The sequence below is a fragment of the Chenopodium quinoa genome, unplaced genomic scaffold (genome assembly GCF_001683475.1).
Source record: "Chenopodium quinoa cultivar QQ74 unplaced genomic scaffold, ASM168347v1, whole genome shotgun sequence".
In the NCBI taxonomy this organism is placed as follows: Eukaryota; Viridiplantae; Streptophyta; class Magnoliopsida; order Caryophyllales; family Amaranthaceae; genus Chenopodium; species Chenopodium quinoa.
The window spans coordinates 620,427-640,805 of record NW_018743919.1 but is presented as its reverse complement, the minus strand read 5'-3'; the positions used below and the strand labels follow the sequence as shown (position 1 = coordinate 640,805).

The following is a 20,379-nucleotide window of genomic DNA, read 5'->3' as shown; positions in this document are numbered from 1 at the left end:
ACTTAACCACCCACAACTGATTCCTGAATCCGAATTAGCCCAAAGGGTGAACCGGGTGGAATACCAAAAAATGTGTTTGGTTCATCAAGTTGGAATGGATTGGTATGAATCTCATATTAGAGAGGTACGGATTCTAAAATACATACTAGTCCAATGTTGTTGAGGAGGGATGGGTATGGGATTTCATGGGTATGGGGGAATTTAGAACCCCTTGGGTATGAGATTCCATTACTAAAAACCTCAACCAAACAAAATTAGATGGAATGGATTCTAACTCCATTCCAACCCATTCCAAAATATCCAACCAAACGACCCCTAAATGTAATTGTGTCCTACGGTGTACAATCAACTATTATCCTATGTTTGTGTTAAAAAAAAGAATGAAATAGTTGTACTCAACAACAAATTTGGAAAGAATTTTATACTCAAGGTAGAGGCTAGATTATAATAACCATGTTTTGTTCAGCTTAATTACACAAATAGAATTATTTTAGAAATGTTCATATATGAAATGAAAATAAATCATATTTTTTCTATTTGTGTTTATCATCACTATTCATCTTAAATTTTGTAATTAAAATTATGATATTTCAAATTAATTTAATAATGCGCAATAAGGCCTTGTTCTTCACTTTACTAAAATAATTTTCAGTATAACATAATTTCAATTCAGTAAAAATAAGTTCAGTTTAATAAAAATCATTAACTTTAAAAAAGAAAAATATAATAGAAATTTAGTAAAAATAATTTTTCAGTACAATAAAATTAATTTCAGTTCAGTAAAAATAATTTTTCAGTATAATAAAATTAATTTCAGTTCTGTAAAAATAATTTCATTTCAGCAAAAATAAGGTGAAGTGAATAGGGCCTTAATAAGGTCAAAATTGAGTTACACATGGAAATTAAATAAGATTAGATGAAGTGAATAGCCTATATTGTCACAATGAAATTATTTAAACAAATGAGGGTTCGTTTGGCATCACTAGGGCTTTCTGTTTTTTGGTTTTTTGTTTTTCAAAATCATATGATTTATGTTATATAATGAATAAAAATTAGTCAAATTTATTAAACTATGTTTCTTGTTTTTGATTTTATGTTTAAAAAAAAAATCATGCCAAACAAGCCCTTAATAATCCGTTTTTTAAATTAATAATCCAAATCATATGTAATAGGAAAATTAATAATCCAAACAAGCCCACGGCACGGCACGGCCCTCGTGCCTGGCGGGCTCGTGCCGTGCCGGCCACGTGCCGGGCTGCGGGCTGGTGCAGTTTTCATTTTTTTTTTTTTTTTTTTTTTTTTTTTTAATGACAACATTATTAATTAATAAGTTTATAATGTATATAAGTTATAAAATTATAATTATAAGTTTTATAAGGTAACTTATAAGTTTATAACTTATAAGTTATAAGTTATTAAGTTATGAATTTTATAATTATAAGTTGAATATTTATGTTTTATAATTTGTATATTCAATATTTATATTTATATATTTACTTTATACTATTACTTTAAAATTTAATGTTTATGATTTATTAGTAATTGGTATAATTTTATTTTTTTTTAATATGAATTTACAAATTGTAACAAAACGGGGAAAAAAGGCAAATTGGACTTTGGATGTGAATAATGCGTACTTTATATTATTATTACTTAAGTTGAGAAAATTGTACAATGATAACAATGATAAAAATCATACAATGATGGTATTAAACAAAAATTGGAAAATGATAAAATTGATATTTTTAAAATCGTACAATATACAATAATTGTCTATTCTTCTTCTCCTTCTTCTTGCTCGTCTTCGTCTTCGTCTTCGTCTTCGTCTTCGTCTTCGTCTTCGTCTTCGCCTTCGCCTTCAAGGTCATCGGCTAGTTGCATAGATTGGGAACTAGCCGAACCCGAACCGGAAGCGGAGGTTCCTTCTTCGTTGTCGTTGTGGTCGTAAGAACGGTCTTGTGAGCGATTTTCCGCATCCAACCAATCTTTGAAACACACGCACATTTCTAGTGTTTCGGGTTTTAGACTTGTTCTTCTATCGTCTAAAACCCTTCCGGATGCGCTGAAAGCTCGTTCGGAGGCGACGGAGGAAACTTGGATAGCAAGAATGTCTCGTGCCATTGCCACCAAAGTTGGATGCTTCGAGCTTTGTTGTTTCCACCATGCAAGGAGGTCGAGGCTGTTTATCTCATCGTCGTCCATGCCTTTGGTGAAGTCGTAACTCAGGTACATCAGCAACTCCGAGACGTCGCTTTGCGTTCTCCTGATTGATGAATCACCTGAAAACCTTGAAATCAAGTTAGTAGCTTGTGAAAATAAATGTTTGGCCTTCTTACTTACGTTTTTAGATGGTTGGGAAGGCCCTGAGCGAGGAACGGTGCCATATTTGGCTTCATAGACTCTATATAAAGCAAAAAACTGATCCTTCACATTAGTCTTATAGTTTTCTACATCATCGTCAAGAAACATGCATTGAAAGTAAATGTCAACTAACATAAATGTGTTTTCATACTTTTTCCTAGGATCTAATATGGAAGCAAAAATATAAATCAAAGGAATCTGACTATAATATTTACGCCACTTTTTTTCCATTGCTGGAAGATACTGATCATAATCACTTTGATCGCGATGATCAGCGAAAAGTTGGGCGAGTAAGCATGCATTAGAAAGAAAGTTTTGAGCACAAGGATTGTAAACAGTAGAAAAACAATACGTCATGTTATATAATAACTGTAAAAATTGCATATATCTTTCACAGTTATTCCAATCATCATCATACAAAGCATTTTGTGGAAATTTTTGGTTGTAAAATAATGTTAACGGGCCCTTGTACTCAATTGCCTTTGTTAACATGTCATAGGTGGAATTCCACCTAGTTGGGCAATCGGTTCTAATTTTTATTACCCTTATCTTTTGTTGTTTTAGAAAACTCTTCCATTCTTGGTATCTCATGTTAGAGCTATTAATAGACATAATAGCATCTCTGATTTTGCTGTAGTATGGGCCAATTGCCCGAACTCCATCCTGTACACATAAGTTAAGTACATGGCAAACACATCTAGTATGAAGAGCTTCACCGTCTAATAGTACATCGGTTAAGTTTTGTTTGATAAGATTAGCTGTGTATGTCATAGAGGTTGCATTATCAAAAGTCATAGACATCATTTTATCTCGAAGGTTGTATTCGTCTATTGCTTGCATTAAATGGTGAGCAATGTTAATGCCGGTGTGTGGGTATTCCAGCATTTTGAAATGTATTATTCTTTTTTGTAACATCCATTGATCATCTACCCAATGGCAAGTCACACATAAATAGTGATATTTATAACCACTATCCCAAGAATCGGCTGTTAAAGATACTCTACAGTTAAGGTTACTCAATTCGGCTTGTAACCGGACTTTGTACTCTAGGAAATTTTTCATTGCTGCGGAACGAACGGTTTTCCTAGAGATTCTTTTATGTTGGGGTTGTAGTGCTTTGTTAATGTAGGTGTTGAATGCGTCACTTTCCGAGAAAAGAAAAGGTTGTTCGGCGTGTACTATCATTTTTCCTAGTTCATCCCTATCCCTCTCATAGTTGTATGTAAAGCCGTATGGATGGAATTGGGAAATTTTGGGCTGGGTTGGATCACTAGCTGGTTTTGCACAAGCTTTCATGTGTCTAGATAAGTGTCCCGTCCCGTTTTTGGTAACTGCCGTGAATACACTATTACATGTTTTACATTTTGCCCATTGTTCACCATCTTTACTTAGGACAAAATAACGCCATACCTCACTCCTTCGGTTTTTCAAAAGTAGCATCTCAGTTTCGGTTAACCATTCATGATGTGTGTATTGGTTAGTAGGGGGACTAGTGGGAGTGGCAGTAGAAGGGGTAGAACCGGAGGGAATTCGGGTACTTTCTTGGCTACCTTGGCTAGAACAATAGTTTTGTTGATTACCGATATAATTAGGTGGAAATTGGTATGGTGGTAGTGGAAATTGGTTTAGTGGTGGTGCTGGAAATCCCGACGTATTATATGGCTCATAGCCCGGGGGGAAGTAAATGGGGTCATTGGTTTGACTCGTAATTTGGGGGCTCGTTGTATTTGGTGGTTCCCTAGAACTACTACTACGGATAAGTCGGCCTTTCCCCCTAGACCTAGATGATGGGTTGTTCGATGCCATAATTAACAATTAATTTTTTAATAAAAAGTGATTAACTATAATAATAATAATTAATAACAACAATTTTAACAATAAAAATATCAATAATAATAATTAATAACAACAACTATAACAATAACAATAACAACAAAAATAAATAATAACAACAATTGTAACAATAATAATAATTAATAGGATATTTTGGATTTTAACACCTTACAAAAGGCTGAAAATGTTTTTTAACACCCCCCAAAAAAAAACTTTTATTTTAACACCTCCCAAAAATATAAAAGTTGGAAGTTAACACCAAAATCCATCTTCCGTTAACAGAACTGTTAGTGGGGCCCACCCCAACGGATATATTTTTAAAAGATCTGTATATAAGAACCATTCTTCCACGATTCTTGCACGATATATAAGAACCATTCTTGCACGATTCTCCCCCAATGAACGAAATCGTTGTTCTTATTGAATAGCAGCAGCGCATTGCATTGTTGCACGATACTTGAAACAATTCTTTCACGATTCTTCCACGATTTTTGAGAAGAGGAACAGATTGAAGCTGCTGAAACAGGTGAGTGCGGTCAATTGTTCGGTTGTTTGGTAATTATGGTTTAAATTCTCTTCAATTATTATTTGCAATTGTTTCGTACTCAGATTAATGGTTGGATTATGTTATGTACGCATCTAAATGCCCAATTGCGAAATTAGGGTTCGTCAGAAATTGAATTTGGGGCTTTTCGTATTATGAAATTAAAAATGAATTTTGTTGCTGTCAATGTTAATTCGTCAGTGTACAAATCTGTAAATGTGACTGTCGATCTAAAATTGATGCAGATTATGTCGTTTGTTAGCTCTTCCCCTCCTGAGGCCAGAAAATGTAAGTGTGGTGTGCCAATGGCCAAGCTCACTAGCTGGACAAGGGAGAATCCAGGCAGGAAGTTCATATCATGTAAGTTTTATGACCCAATAACAGAAACAAGGGGTTGCAAAGCTTTCGAATGGGTTGATCAACCTGATGGAACAGATTGGCAAACAGGGGTTATCAACAACCTGTTGTTGGATAAGAAGCTGCTAAAGGGTGAAGTTAATGAATTGAAAAGGGAAGTTGATGAAATCAGTGGCCAAAGGAGGTGCCTACTTAATGAAGTTGATAATTTGAAGATGAGATGCAAGGCCTTGAACGCTGACAGGAAGAGAATGAACAGGGAGTGCAATGAAGGGAAGGTGTCTTCAATCAGCTGTTTTGGTTGGGTGGGCATGGCCATTTGTATAGGTTTGTCAATGGGTGTAATTTTCCTAATGGCTAGGGGTGTGTAATAGTAAGCTGTATTAAGTAGTTATAATTTCTTGTAATGACTTGAAGTGTTATAAATATGTCTTTTAATCAACCTATTTATGCCTTGTCTAAGTTCCTATTTATGCCTTGTCTTTTAATCAACCTATTTAAACATGTGAAACATTAAAACATGGGAAATATGTGAAACACTAAGATAGTTCAAGTACAGGTTGACAAAAGAACCTTACTTCAACATGTTTCAATGGCAATCAAAGCCATGCAACCATTACAATTCAATATCTAATTGTTCAAATTTGTTAAGGGAAGCCACTAAAAAACTAGCAAGTTACATAACCAGTCATGAGTACATAATAAAAGTTTGAAATTGTTCAACAGACATAATGTTTGATATCCAGCATGAGTACATCACTGAGTAAGGTTGTTGAGGGATTGCAGCCTGGCCCTTGTTACAACACCTGTGGCTGTTGTAGGCTGACTTGAGGAAGACCTTGTCTTTCTTTTTGGTTGGCTTGAGGCAGGCTGACTTGAGGAAGGCTGAGCTGAGGATGGCTGACTAGAGGATGGCTGAGCTGAGGAATGCTTAGCTGAGGAAGACTGTGGCTGTGGGCGCTTGCTGAATGGCAGACAACCTTCTTGCTCTTGAGGAAACTTTTTGTTTCCTATGCTGTTTGGTCCAGCCCCAATTGCACTCTATGACATGCATATAAAAATAAAAAGTCAATGGAAAAGACACATACATATATAAAACAAAGGGGGAGTTGGTGTAATGCTTGTGTTACCTTTTTAGCAGCCCTAATCTCTTTCTTCTTCCTCTCCTCCACCATCCAAGGAGTGTTCAGTGGGGGTCTGCCTGCTGACTTTATCAGCTCTGTAGCTGGTGCAGCAGGTACTTTGCAAGTCTTGGCATAATGCCTATATCCCCCACAGTTGCTGCATTGCTTCTTCCTCTTGGTACTTGCCTGACCACCTGAAGAAGAACATTCTCCTGGCTCAAGCTTCCTTTTTTTGCTCTTTGGTCTCCCAGGTTGCACCTTAACAGAAGGGGGTAGTGGTTCCCTCATTCTGACTCTCTCCCAGTGCTTTGGGCCAGGCATTGGTTGGACAGCTGGTTCATAAGCAGACCTGTATGTGTCCATGGTATAGTATGGGTCAACAACAGCCTCTATGTCACCCCTCATATCCAATATGCAGGCATAAGCATGAACACATGGAATGCCAGTGAGTTCCCAATGGTAACATGTGCAGGTCTCCTTGTCCAAATCAACCAACACCTGGTCATCCTTCAGCTGCACCTCAAATGTATTCCCTCTGGATGGCTGCACCACACAGGACCTAGCCACAAAGTCTATCCTCCCCAGAACATGCCTCACATATGGCACTAAGTTGTGTGTAATTGTTTTTGAATCCTCCCACTTTTCATTATTCCTGTTCATAATATACCTCCTCATCCATTCCATTTGGGTGAGGATAGGTTTATCTCTGGCAGGCCTAATGACTGCATTGAAAGTCTCACACATGTTGTTCAACAACATGTTGGACTTGCAGTTTGGTGTGAATGCATGTCTAGACCAATGGTGGGGAGGAATGTTGATTAAATACTCATATGCCTCTTCATCGAGGAATTTGATAGACTCCATGGCAATTTCATGCTCAAACTGACATATAAAAGCATACCAGAAATCACACCAAGCATATACAAGCTAACCAATATAAAAACACACCAACAGTCATATAAAAGCATAGGCTAGCTTCAACAATCAATAAACTTACAATGGTGGTGGCCCTAGCTGCTCTCCAAAACAGCTCCTTAAAGGTTGATCCAGTGAAGTTGAGCTTGAAGTTAGCCCAAATATGCCTCACACAAAACCTTTGCTCAGCTTTGGGAATAACATCAGCCATTGCTTTAATCAAACCCTACCAAATGCAGACAAAAGTATAATCATCAGTCAATCACATACATACACATGAAAACTTAGAAATTGAACCTAAATAGTTAAGAGGGAAACAGAAGCATTACCTTTTGCCTGTCAGACATGATGGTCAGCCCAGCTCCTTGATCATGTGTGAACATTGACATAAGGGATTCCAAGAACCAACCCCAAGTTTCCTGGTTTTCAATCTCCACTGTGGCCCAAGCTAGAGGAAACAAGTTGTTATTCCCATCCTTAGCAACTGCCACCAGAATTTGCCCAGGAAAGGCACCCTTGAGGTGACAACCATCCAACCCTATTAAAGGCCTACAACCCTTTGCAAATCCATCTCTCAATGGCCTTAAACAGATGAACATCCTCATGAACAATGGTGGCTCTGGCCTGTCAATACCATCAACAACAACATTGCACCCTGAACCAGGGTTGTACTTCATCACAGCTTTCCCATAATCCCACACCCTAGCATACTGCTCCCTAGCTGAACCAAATATCAGTAGTTTTGCCCTACACCTAGCTAGCCATGCCTTATAGTAACTCACATCAACTCCTAAATCATTCAAAATCCTAGCCCTAATCTCCTTAATTCTCCAACCAGGGTTACTCCTAAACTCTTCTAAATACCTCTCTGCTATGTATTCAGCAGTAAGCATCTTGTTCTTCTTTACTCTGAAGCAGGAATGGTCTAAATTCAAGGTTTTGATTTGCCAAGTTTGCTGCTTAACAAGTTTTGATGCAAACACCTTGAACTGACACTTTACCCCCCCCACACATGTACAAGCAGGCATTCTACAAGTGTAGCTATTGAACTCACAGCCACATCTATATCTACACTGAACTGTAATCCTTTTACTGTCATTATGCAAGTAGTAGAACTCATACCTGTTTTGAATGGCATGAAGTCTTAAGGCCCTCCTCAAGACTGAAGCATTACTGAATTTCTGATTTAACTTCAACTTGATTGGGTTGTCAAAGTCCACATCAGCATTAAACCAAGGAGCATAGTCCTGTTCCTCATCAGATCCACACAAACTCCTTGAATCATCTGAATCAGCATCACTTTCTGGATTCACCTTCGGTTTTCCAACATCCAAATCATTTCTCAACTCTACTCTCTTATCTTTGCCAACCCTGTCATCTACTGCACTCTCCAAACCTTTCCTAAGGCTCTTGTTCACTTTGGCCAAGATCTCCTTTGACCCTTCAATATACCATTCCTCATCCCCTTCATCAAATTCTTCTTCACCAGGTTCCCAATCTTGTCCCTCATCACTCAAATCTGAACTTGAATAACCAGATCCTTCACATCCATCATCCTTTTCTTCATCAAACCTCAACACTTTAGCATTAGCTGAGGCTTTCCTAGGTGGACTCTCCTCCCTTTGTTCAGTTTCTGTCTTCTTAAACCTAGGGCTCCTCCTAATAGTCGATGTATTTGAACTTTCTACCTTCTTATCCTTTTTTTTTGTCTTTGCAGGATTGGGTTGGGCCTCTTGTATGGGCTGACTAGGAGCTTCTGTTGTTACAAAAACCTCAACATACCCCTCTTCATTTACTGTCTCCAAAAGGCCCTTAACCTCTTCACTGTTAACTAGTTCCCTTTTCCCAGTGTTAAAGGTTTTCCCCTTCTGCCTATACCAACAGCTGTAATGCATAGGCACATCCATATCACCATTAACAAAACCATGAATTGCAGCTGTTCTAATCAAATGCACATCCAACTTAGATACTTGAACCTTCCTCTTCCAGTAACACCAACCACCACACCAACACAGCAGCTGCCTGTTTTTGGTTACTCTTTTAGGGACAAAAGCACCTCCCACTCTAAGGCAGATGTCAACCAAACTATCCTTGTCACCCATTATCTACCCACCAGTGAAAAACATATAAAACATATTAAAAGCCATGTAACTATACATGCACAATACGAATAAACAAATCCATCACAGCCACACAAACAAACACATAAAAAAATTGAAAATAAACATATACAAGCCAATGTAGGTGCTCAGTAACATAAATTAATCAACAAACCACACTTGCTAGTTTAATTAACAATAAACCACCTTAATTAATCTCTACTTTCAATTACGAAATCCAATTAACCTAAGTCGCATAGTCAGTTACAGAAATTGATTTATCAAGGCTTTCCTACTGTGGTCCCAAAATTTACCCTAATTACCCAATTATTGCAAGGTTTACAGCAATGAAGCACCAGTAATTGACGAAATTGCTATCAAAGGAGAGCAATTTTACCTTATTTTCTGTGAATTTCAAGCGGCTTTCGCACTTTTGTAGTTGAAGAAGATGATGAAGAAACCCTCCTGAGCTTATCTTCTCCAACGTTGACACCACCCTACACTCCACTTCTCAGCCAAGATCTCCTTTGGTTCAAAAGCGAAATCAATGAAGGTTCAGAAAGAATTCAATGCAGAAGGTTGCTGCGAATTCAATGAAGAAAGAAGTTTCGTGTTTTGCTGGGTGAAAATTGAAGTTCAAGCCAATTTGTGGGACCCACGTTAAATTTCCGTGACGGAAATCGTTAACTGGTGTTAACTTCCAACTTTTATATTTTTGGGAGGTGTTAAAATAAAAGTTTTTTTTTGGGGGGTGTTAAAAAACATTTTCAGCCTTTTGTAAGGTGTTAAAATCCAAAATATCCTAAAAATTAATGCTATTACAAAGTTCGTTGTCGTGTTCAAAAATAATTAAAAGGTTGACGTAATAAAAGCAGACGGCCAAAAGGTGGACTTTAGGGTCTGTTCACCTTAATTTCACTTATTTCAGGTGTAATAAGTTTAGATAAGTTTAGGTTTAATGAGTTTTGATAAGGGTTACCCAAGTACAAATTACAACTAAAATAAGTTTTAATAAGTTCAGATAAATTCAGGTAAGTTCAGATAAATTAAGATAAGTTCATATTAGTGAAAATCAGATGAATAGAACACACCCTTAATATTTAGAAATTTTCTTATGCAATATGATAATACACATACCCTTTTAAAATTTTAGGTTTTGTTCTCTTTACTAAAAAAAAATTAGGGTTTTTCTAAGCTATGCCTTTGAGGAGTTGGGTTTTCCAAGCTGTGCCCATGCTTTTTGAAAGTTCTAAGTCGTGCCCCTGAACAGCTAATCTTTAATCAGCTAAGCTATACCCCTCCCCTAATCCCTCCGTTAACTTTCTGTGAAAAAATCTGTTAACTTTAATTTTTTTTTTAAAAAAAAAAAAAACCCAACCAAAAATCCTCTCTTCCCAACCCCTCCACCACCTACCACCCAGGCCACCACCCACCAACATACCCCAGGCCACCTGCCAAACCCCACCTGCGAACCGAACCCCACCAACGACCCCTACCATCACCCATCATAGCCCCACCACCATCCATCGCAGCCCCACCACCACCTAGTGCACCACCAAAGAAAGTGTTCGAATGCAATGGAGGAATTTAATTCAAATTGAAATTTCGACAAATTGGGTTAGGGCTTTTGTTTCATTGGATTCAAATTGCAAAAGTAAGTTGTCAATTGTTGTTTTCGTTTTAAAATCAAAGAATTTGGTTCAAAACAATAGAAAACCCTAATTTTTCCCCCAATTTGATTTTAATTGTTAAATCATCAATTTTGGCTCAATTAGATTGAGATTAAATACACATAACTTGTTTTAATTGATTTTTCCAATGAAAATCTGCACAAATATGGTTCAATTGGTCGAAATTATTCGACGTTTGCCCAAAATTTTTCGAAAAATGTTCGAAAATCTGGGCATGAAGAATGGCGATGGTGGCGCATCAAGTGGCTAGGTGTGGTAGTTGCTGGGGTACGAGGAGAGAGAGGGGGAGATTAGGGTCGAGGAGTTGAGAGAGAAGGAGAGAGCAGGGTGACGCGGTGGTGGGTCGAGGAGAGAGGAGCGAGGTGCGGTGGTGCGGCTGGAAGTGCAGTGGTGGGTAGTTGTGAGGGAGGAGAGAGAGGTGTTTGGGTGTTTTTTTTGTTTTTTTTTTTAAATTTATTTATTTTGAAGTTAACAGAAAGTTAACCTAAGTTAACGGAAGGATTAAGGAAGGGGTATAGCTGATTAAAGATTAGTAGTTCAGGGGTACGGATTAGAACTTCCAAAAAGCATGGGCACATCTTGGAAAACCCAACTCCTCAAGAGCAAAGCTTAGAAAAACCCAAAAAATTAATTAGTATGATATGCAATATTTGAATTAAAACTAGAGGAATATTATGTTTAAATAATTTTCCTATGTAATTTAATTTTAATGTGATTTGAATATTATGTTCACCTGCATCTTAAATTCTTAATACTTGCGTATGCAACCAGACAATTCGATTGGAAACTTGAAACTAAATGTGATCTGAACATTATGTTGACATTATCTTAAATTCTTTATACTTGGGTATGCAATTATACAATTTAAATTTGATAACATTTTGACAATTTTCCCCCTCTATAATTTTTTTTAAATGTTCTAATTTTTTCATCTAATATAAAAAATTGACACTAATAAAGGGATTGATGATATTAAAAATGATGAGTATAAATTACGAATCTAGCATTTTCGTTAATTGGGTTTAAGTTATCAAAATATAATTTTTAATCAAATATAAATTTTTAAAAATATATATATAAATACCCTATTCTAATGTCTCACAAAGCAAAAATAACTTAGTAAAGTGTTAATAGAGTGTTCAAAATATTTACATGTTAACAAATTACATGAAATTATTTATAAATTAAAAAATTACGTCAAACTACGTGTATCTATTAATAGTGTTCAAATTTTGCATAGTATCTTTTGTATATTAAATGATTCAATGTTAAATAAATCATTATTTTCTCATTTTCATATTAACATTTTGCATCGTACCTTCAAAATGTTATAAACGATCCTGCACTCTTTATATTGCCTTAGCAAATCGAATCCAATGGTGGGGTTGGGCCAGGTTAGACTAACATTTTAGTGACACGTATCTGTTGTGGGCCCCACTAACGGATTCCATCCAAGAATCCGTTAAGTGGTGGTGAAATCAATTTTTTAGGTTTTTTTGTGTTGTTATAATAAAAGTTTTTTATTTTGTGGTGTTATAATCAAATTTTGTGTTATTTTATGGTGTTATTTTCTAAAAAATCCGTAAAACTTTATACGGAGTACATTGGTTTCTCGTATTTGCCCAAATTTGCTCAAATTTTCCCACTCTCCTAAATCTCCCTCAAAGACTATTTGATAAACCCTAAATTACTTCAATGTTGAATAGTTGAATCTAGTTTGTGCTCAGTTCGTTAATTTGAAGCTTTTTGTTGGCAATTTGCTTAAATTCCGTAGAAATTTGGTCAATTCGCAATTCACATGTATGAGTGGTATCTTCAATTTTTTTTCTTTTCTTATTTTGAATTATTTTGCTAGCACAATATTGGTGCATTTTAGTTCAAATTTTTCAAATATATCTTATGATTTCACGGGCTGACGAATTCCTAGTATTGGATTCGCAATTTACGAAATAAATTTGTTCTTTGTCATATTGAAATATCAATCGTTGTCTGGATTTGACAAATTTTGTTGCATATCATGCGAATTTTCTTGAGTTGATTTGTTGTGATATTTTTGGAATAATACTCGTAATCTGCAAATTAAATTGCTTAATTATGACTTTAGCTTGCCAATTTAGAATTATGCTTCTGATTTTCGTAGTAGTTTGCTTAATTATGCTCCTACTCTGCGATTTATTTACACTGATAATGCTCTGAACATGTGAATTTATTTGTATATTTTCTCATCTTATTTATTTGAGATTAATGCTCCTAAGTTTTTAATTAATGTGCTTATTATGCTCCTAAACTGATTTTTGGGACGAATTCTTCTACTACCCCCGTTAAATGTTATGTGCAACTTTTACTATTTTTGTTCACTAACATTATGTGCAACTATTCTAATTTTTAATTAAATATAAATTTTTAAAAAAGATAAATAAATACACTATTCTAATGTCTCACAAAGCAAAAATAACTTAGTAAAGTTTTAATAGAGTGTTCAAAATAGTTACATGTTAACAAATTACATGAATTATTTATAAATTAACAAATTACGTCAAATTACGTGTATCTATTAATAGCGTTCAAATTTTGCACTCCCAAAAACCACCTTAAATTTCCTTTTCTCATCCCCAAACCAATCAGATTTGGAGTGGTTTGAGGGATTGGTGGAAAGGAGAAGAGTGGTTTCGAGGATGAAGGTGAGAGATCTAAGGTTGTTTCGATGTATAATTAACCAAATTCCACTCATCTTGTTGTCATTAGGGGTATATGGTGAATTTTTGTAACAATTCGGGGTATATGGTGAATTTGATTCGATTAGTAATAAAGATCATTCACACTAACATTCTTGTCATACCATATGCTCCAGTGGCTATACAATCTAATACCTATTATCTTGTCATACCATATGCTCCAGTGGCTATACAATCTAATACCTATTTTATCCACTACATTCATCAAATCTGTTGGGTTAGTGTGACCCAAATTCCATAGCCCAGCTTATTTCATCTCAAGGATTCTAGAAAACTCTAAGAATATTGAGAAATTGATGGAGAATTGTGGAAGAATATAGAATTGGTTAATGCTCATGAAGGATCTTATGTGGAGAATTTAAAGAGTATGTGTGTAGAATTTTCTACACACTTCTTCAACCTCCATACATCACCTATAAATAGTGGTGTTGGAAGCATGTATCCACCTATGTATCCTCCAATACTCCAATAGCCTCATACACTCTATGAGTGTCCTCCATACATTGTTTATACTTAGAGAGAATTTACCTACAAATGTACGCTCTCTAAGATGTCATGATCGGAGTTTCTACCTACACACAATCTCGCCCTAATCCACTATTCTTATTTTGTGCTACTCCTTTGAGAGTTCCTATAGTGAGAGTTTCTTGTATTACTCACCCTTTCAAGGGTTCTTGCACTCTTCTATTTTCATATAGTGGATTATTTCGGCTCTCGTCGTTCGTGCGTTTTTTGCCTCTATTGAGGATTTTTCCCATGTTAAATATTGTGTGTCCATTTCTTTACTTTTATCTTACCTTTACCTATCTCCTAATTATTTTATCAATCTCTACTCTTTAATTTGCTTCCGCTGTGCACTCACCAACCCTAACAAAATCTATATATAAAATGAATACAACCAAATCACTTATTGAATGTACAACACAAATATATAGGCAAGTATGGATATTAAAACAAAAGTTAAATAAAAGATATTTATTAAAATAAAAAACATAATTCATCATCTAATAATAATCTCGTTACGGACATGTGTTCTTATAAGTATGAAGGTCGTACTCATAGCATATACATTACTATACAATAAATCATCACTTATGACACGAATTATGCTGCATAAATTCAAAATTCGTGGCATATTTGCTTCTAGCCATGGGAATAGTTAACTACAACATAAAATCTATAAAAATAGAAAAACTTATGTCACGAGTGAAAATTTTCCCGTGGCAAATACAACACTTAATGCCATGAGTAGTACTATTCTCGTGGCAAACTTACACTTTTGCCACAGGTTGTAATATTGTCATTGTAAGCATATACTTCTGCTATGGTATTTTCCACAACATAATTTTTTTGTGGCTAAATCCAATTTGTCACAGGAGAAAATTGTAGCTTACGATAACCTTTGTTAGGAATTATAAAAATTGGATATAAATAATGTAGTCTTCCAAATGAATAAACTAAAATCCATGTGACAATGGTTTTTCTTATACATTAAAAATAATATAGAAGATTACCTCTCATTATTAATAATTAAAAGATTCTAAATTGAGAAGATCATTATGATACAAAATTGGTTCAATTCTGTTTTGGTTTAGTTTATACGGTTTGCTAAATAAGAAATGGTTTAGTTCTAAATTAACAGTTAAGTTTGCTAACAAGTTCGGTTTTAATATGGTTTAATATTATTCGAATCGGTTCCGTTTCGGGTTAACTAAAACGGTTTGAGTCGGTTTTTAGTTTCAAATAATTTGTTTTTAATCGGTTCGGTTCTCATTTGGGTCGAACGGTTTCGGGTAATTAAATGGTTTCATTTTGAAATTTGAGATTGCTACTCACCTACATAAATGAAAATATATTACTTAGGGTTGGTTACAAATTTATACATTATACAAATTTAAATCACTAGTTCCTAAAAAAAACAAGTTTATCTTCATGATAAATAAAAAATGTTTATCTAGTGACATTTCTGTAAATAAGTTAACAACTTTTATTAAATGCAGGTTGCATAAATGTTGAATTATTAACGAAAATGCCATGTTGATTGGAATATTTTGTTGATTTATTTACAGATTTATCACTAGATAAATGATTTTAGTTTATTTGGGGCTCCCTCCGCAACTTTTTCTACTCCCTTTGTGTTTTAATAAGTGTTACAATTTGACTTTTTCACTATTCACATAATGATTTTGACTTAATTATTTTACTAATATGAAAAAAAAACAAATGTTCTTGTACAATACATTGTTGGATTTGTCATAATGTATACTTTTGAATTTTCAAATTTTCTACTTCCTCTGTTTCTTTTTGTTTAATTTGTCCCATTTTGATCTTTCATAGTAAAATTTTTAAGAATTTGACCAAATTTTCACATTAATATATATACAAAAATATAATCATGTATTATGGAGTATATCGTTAGATTGGTCTCGATGTATATCTTTATAATATCAAAATTTTATAATTTTTAGTAATATATAACTGAAGATATTAATGATCAAAGGTCAAATGAGCATATTAAAGACCATAGTCAAATTAGTACAAATAAAAAGAAACGGAGAGAGTATAATTTATTACTAATAAAGTCGTGTCTCAACATGCGTGCATAGTCAAACGATAACACTACTCCGTATTAAAAGACAGAGGAAGTAAAAACATTTGATTTCTTCTAATAACTAGTTCTCTTAAGCATTTGCCTGTTTTGTAAAACTTGGAAATTTTAGAAAATAACACCACAAAACAAACCCAAATTTTGATTATAACACCACAAAAAAAAAAAAAAAAAAAAAAAAAAAAACTTTTATTATAACACCACAAAAAAACTCAAAAAATTGATTTCACTACCTCGTAACGGATTTTTGGATGGAATTCGTTAGTGGGACCATAACTGACATGTGTCAAATGCCTATTGGTTTTAAAAAAATTATGAAAAAAACAAAATTAAAAAAAAAAACCCTAAACTCAAACCCAGCCAGCTCCACCACCGGCACCACCTTTCCCAAGTCGTGCCGACAACCTAATCTAAGCCCCCGGAACCTCCAGCCCCCACCAAAACCGCCACAACTAGCCCTTAGTCTCTTCCCCCTCCCCGAAAACCACCCCAGCTTCGCGTAGCGTCACATCTCCAACCACAAATTCGCACCGAGCAACCCCGCAACGACCTCCGCCACTACACAAAACCAATTCCCACCCCTTTGAACCACCAAAAATACTGATTCGCACCGATCCGGTGGATTGTGGTTGGTATTTGCGGTGGTTCGAAGATGATGGGGTTCGAATTGGTTGCGATTGTGGTTGGTGTTTGCGGTGGTTCGAATGTGCTACGGTTTCAATTCGACAGTTGGGGTTTCGAATTGGTTGGGGTTTCAACGGTGAAGTTGCTGTTGCTGAGGGATGTGGTGATTTGCAGTGGGTAGGTGGTGATTTACGGTGGGTTTCACCGGTTTTGGTGGGGCAGGACTGCCGGCGGTGGGGGACAAGTGGTGCCGCTGGTGGGTGGGGCTGGGTTAGATTGTTTAGGGTTTTTTTCTTTTTTTTATATTTTTTTATTAATTTTTTTAAACTAATATTTTTGGTGACACGTGTCTGTTGTGGGGCCCCACTAACGGATTCCATCCAAGAATCCGTTAAGTGGTGGTGAAACCAATTTTTTGGGTTTTTTTTTGTGGTGTTATAATAAAAGATTTTTTTTTTAATTATTTTGTGGTGTTGTAATCAAATTTTGTGTTATTTTATGGTGTTATTTTCTAAAAAATTTGTAAAACTTTATACGGAGTACATTGGTTTCTCGTATTTGCCCAAATTTGCTCAAATTTTCCCTCTCTCCTAAATCTCCCTCAAAGACTATTTGATAAACCCTAAATTACTTCAATGTTGAATAGTTGAATCTAGTTTGTGCTCAGTTCGTTAATTTGAAGCTTTTTTGTTGGCAATTTGCTTGAATTCTTTAGAAATTTGGTCAATTCGCAATTCACAGGTATGAGTGGTATCTTCAATTTTTTTTACTTTTCTTATTTTGAATTATTTTGCTAGCACAATATTGGTGCATTTTAGTTCAAATCTTTCAAATATATCTTATGATTTCACGGGCTGACGAATTCCTAGTATTGGATTCGCAATTTACGAAATAAATTTGTTCTCTGTCATATTGAAATATCAATCGTTGTCTGGATTTGACAAATTTTGTTGCATATCATGCGAATTTTCTTGAGTTGATTTGCTATGATATTTTTGAAATAATAATCGTAATCTGCAAATTAAATTGCTTAATTATGACTTTAGCTTGCCAATTTAGAATTATGCTTCTGATTTCCGTAGTAATTTGCTTAATTATGCTCCTACTCTGCGATTTATTTACACTGATAATGCTCTGAACATGTGAATTTATTTGTATATTTTCTCATCTTATTTATTTGAGATTAATGCTCCTAAGTTTTTACTTAATGTGCTTATTATGCTCCTAAACTGATTTTTGGGACAAATTCTTCTACTACCTCCGATAAATGTTATATGCAACTTTTACAATTTTTGTCCGCAAATATTATGTGCAACTAAAAAAATTCTTTCTTCTTTTAGTAAAAAAAAACTAGTCAAATGTCAATTTTACCCTCATTAAAAAATTAAACATAATTTACTAACTATAATCAGATTTTATCAATCACTAATTCTCACCCAATTTTCACCCCAACCAACCCAATCTAATTCATCTACTCTTCATCTTCAATTCAAGAAACCCAAAACCATCTTCATTCATCTGCATCTTCATCTTCCCCCATATTTTCTCTCTCCTCTTTCAGTCTCATTATCTCTTTGAATTTTTATAGATCTTCTTTCTCTCTCTTCAACTTCAAGAATATCGTAGGATTTCTGGGATTTTGGGGTGGTTTTTGTCAGATTTTTGGGATTTCGTCGGGCTTTCGCGGTGGGATTTCGTTGGGCCGGGGTTGTTGTCTAGGTTTCGTAGAGGAGAGTTTGTGGGCGTGGATTTTGTGGGGGTGGTGGTGGGTTTCATAGAGGTCGATTTCGTGGGGTTGTTTGTTTGGAGGTGGTGGCCTGGGTTTTTGTGGGTGGTACGGTGGTGATTTCGTGGGGATGGTGGGTTTTCATGAGGGTGGTGGTGGTTTCGTGGGGTTGGTTGTGGTGGTGGTTTCATGGGGGTGGTAGTAGTGGTGGTGAAGTCGGCGTTGAAGGCGGTTGTGGTGTTGGTGAAGGCGGTGTGGGTGGTGTTGGCTGGTCTTGGTGGTGGCAGTGGGCAGTGGCAGACCCACATGTAGTCATTGTGGGTCCTAGGTCACACTATTTTTTTGAAAAAAAATTAAAAAAAAAAAAAATATTCCAGATTGTTAAAAGGTGACTTTCTAACTATAGAATGATATTGAAAAATAGAGAAGTGAACAAGTAGAGAAATATTGCTACGGTTAATTTTTATTGCATTCTCCATAGTTCACAATGGTGAACTTATTTATAGGCAAAATAATGTCATACAATTATTTGCACAATTGTATTATTATACTATTATTGTACTAAGTTTGCTACCAAATATTGTACTAGAGAAGTTCATGTGAACTTCACTTTGTATTTATCTTCAACACTCCCCCTTGAACATTCACATGAAATGGAGTATGGATTGTCTCGTGAAACTTGCTAGGTAAAACCTCATGGGATAAAACCATAGCTAAAAGTATTATATGCTTTGATATACTACCCCGTTAAAAACCTTTTCAGGAAAAACCCAGTGGGATAAAAACCTGATCGAAAGGAAAAAGAGTGCAGTGTATATAATACTCCCCCTGATTTCAGCATAGTTCACGAAGATGTAGCATTTTAATTTTGTGAACTAATTGCTCAAATTTCTTAGAAGGAAGTGATTTGGTGAACAGGTCGGCAAGGTTGTCACAAGACTGAATTTGCTGGATATCTATTTCCTCATCCTTTTGCAGATCATGTGTGAAGAATAGTTTTGGGGATATATGTTTTGTTCTATCTCCCTTAATATATCCTTCAGTTACTTGAGAGATGCATGTTGTATTGTTTTCAAAGATGGTGGTTGGATTTTCTGTTATTGCTTTCATTCTACACTCTTCTTGGATATTACTAATCATCGACCTCAGCCATACACATTCTCGTCCTGCTTCATAAAGGGCTATCAACTCTACATGATTTGAGGATGTCGCAGTCAATGTCTGCTTTGTTGATTTCCATGATATTGCCGTGTCGCCATAAGTGAACAGATATCCATTTTGCGACTTGGCATTTTGATCGAGGATCCGATATATATCCAACGTTGGCATACCCAATGAGGGCAGCATCTTGTTTTGGTTGATAATATAATCCAAGGTCTTGTGTTCCTCGTAGGTACCAGAGTAAGTGTCGGACTCCCTTCCAATGCCTATATGTTGGTGCATTGCTGTGCCTGGGTAATAAGTTCACAGAGAAAGCTATGTTGGGTCTAGTGTTGTTAGCTAAGTACATTAAGGCTCCAATTGCACTTAAGTATGGTAATTCTGGACCCATAATTTTTTTCATCTTCTTCTCATGGTCTGAATGGATCGTTTTTCATACTCAAAGAACGAACATCCTTGGGAAGTTGATTGGAGTTGCTTTGTCCATGAAGAATCTTTTCAAAACTCTTTCTGTATAGTTTGATTGATGGAAAAAAATACCATGACTCAAGTGCTCAATTTGCAATCCAAGGCAAAATTTAGTTTTTCCAAGGTCTTTCAT

The 20,379-nt window shown here is 35.5% G+C and overlaps 2 protein-coding genes across 2 annotated transcripts; one reads left to right on the top strand and one right to left on the bottom strand.

Annotated features, from left to right (window-relative positions):
• The first annotated feature begins 4,379 nt into the window (after positions 1-4,379).
• On the top strand, positions 4,380-5,537 carry LOC110687234. The gene is made up of 2 exons (XM_021863849.1): positions 4,380-4,720; positions 4,984-5,537. Exon 2 carries the CDS (start codon positions 4,987-4,989, stop codon positions 5,464-5,466), a length of 480 nt encoding a protein of 159 aa, XP_021719541.1. The 5' UTR covers positions 4,380-4,720; positions 4,984-4,986; the 3' UTR covers positions 5,467-5,537.
• Positions 5,538-5,669: 132 nt separating this feature from the next.
• On the bottom strand, positions 5,670-9,236 carry LOC110687129. The gene is made up of 4 exons (XM_021863748.1): positions 7,464-9,236; positions 7,217-7,360; positions 6,226-7,101; positions 5,670-6,136 (listed from the first exon to the last, which is right to left on the bottom strand). Exons 1-4 carry the CDS (start codon positions 9,234-9,236, stop codon positions 5,852-5,854), a joined length of 3,078 nt encoding a protein of 1,025 aa, XP_021719440.1. The 3' UTR covers positions 5,670-5,851.
• Positions 9,237-20,379: the final 11,143 nt, after the last annotated feature.

Bases quoted from the DNA above. Each gene is read 5' to 3' on its own strand.
- LOC110687234 (XM_021863849.1), top strand. From the start codon at position 4,987: ATGTCGTTTGTTAGCTCTTCCCCTCCTGAGGCCAGAAAATGTAAGTGT.
- LOC110687129 (XM_021863748.1), bottom strand. From the start codon at position 9,236: ATGGGTGACAAGGATAGTTTGGTTGACATCTGCCTTAGAGTGGGAGGT. The intron at 7,361-7,463 runs GTAATGCTTCTG...TGCATTTGGTAG, and splicing joins TCATGTCTGACAGGCAAAAG to GGTTTGATTAAAGCAATGGC. The intron at 7,102-7,216 runs GTAAGTTTATTG...TTTATATGTCAG, and splicing joins CAGCTAGGGCCACCACCATT to TTTGAGCATGAAATTGCCAT.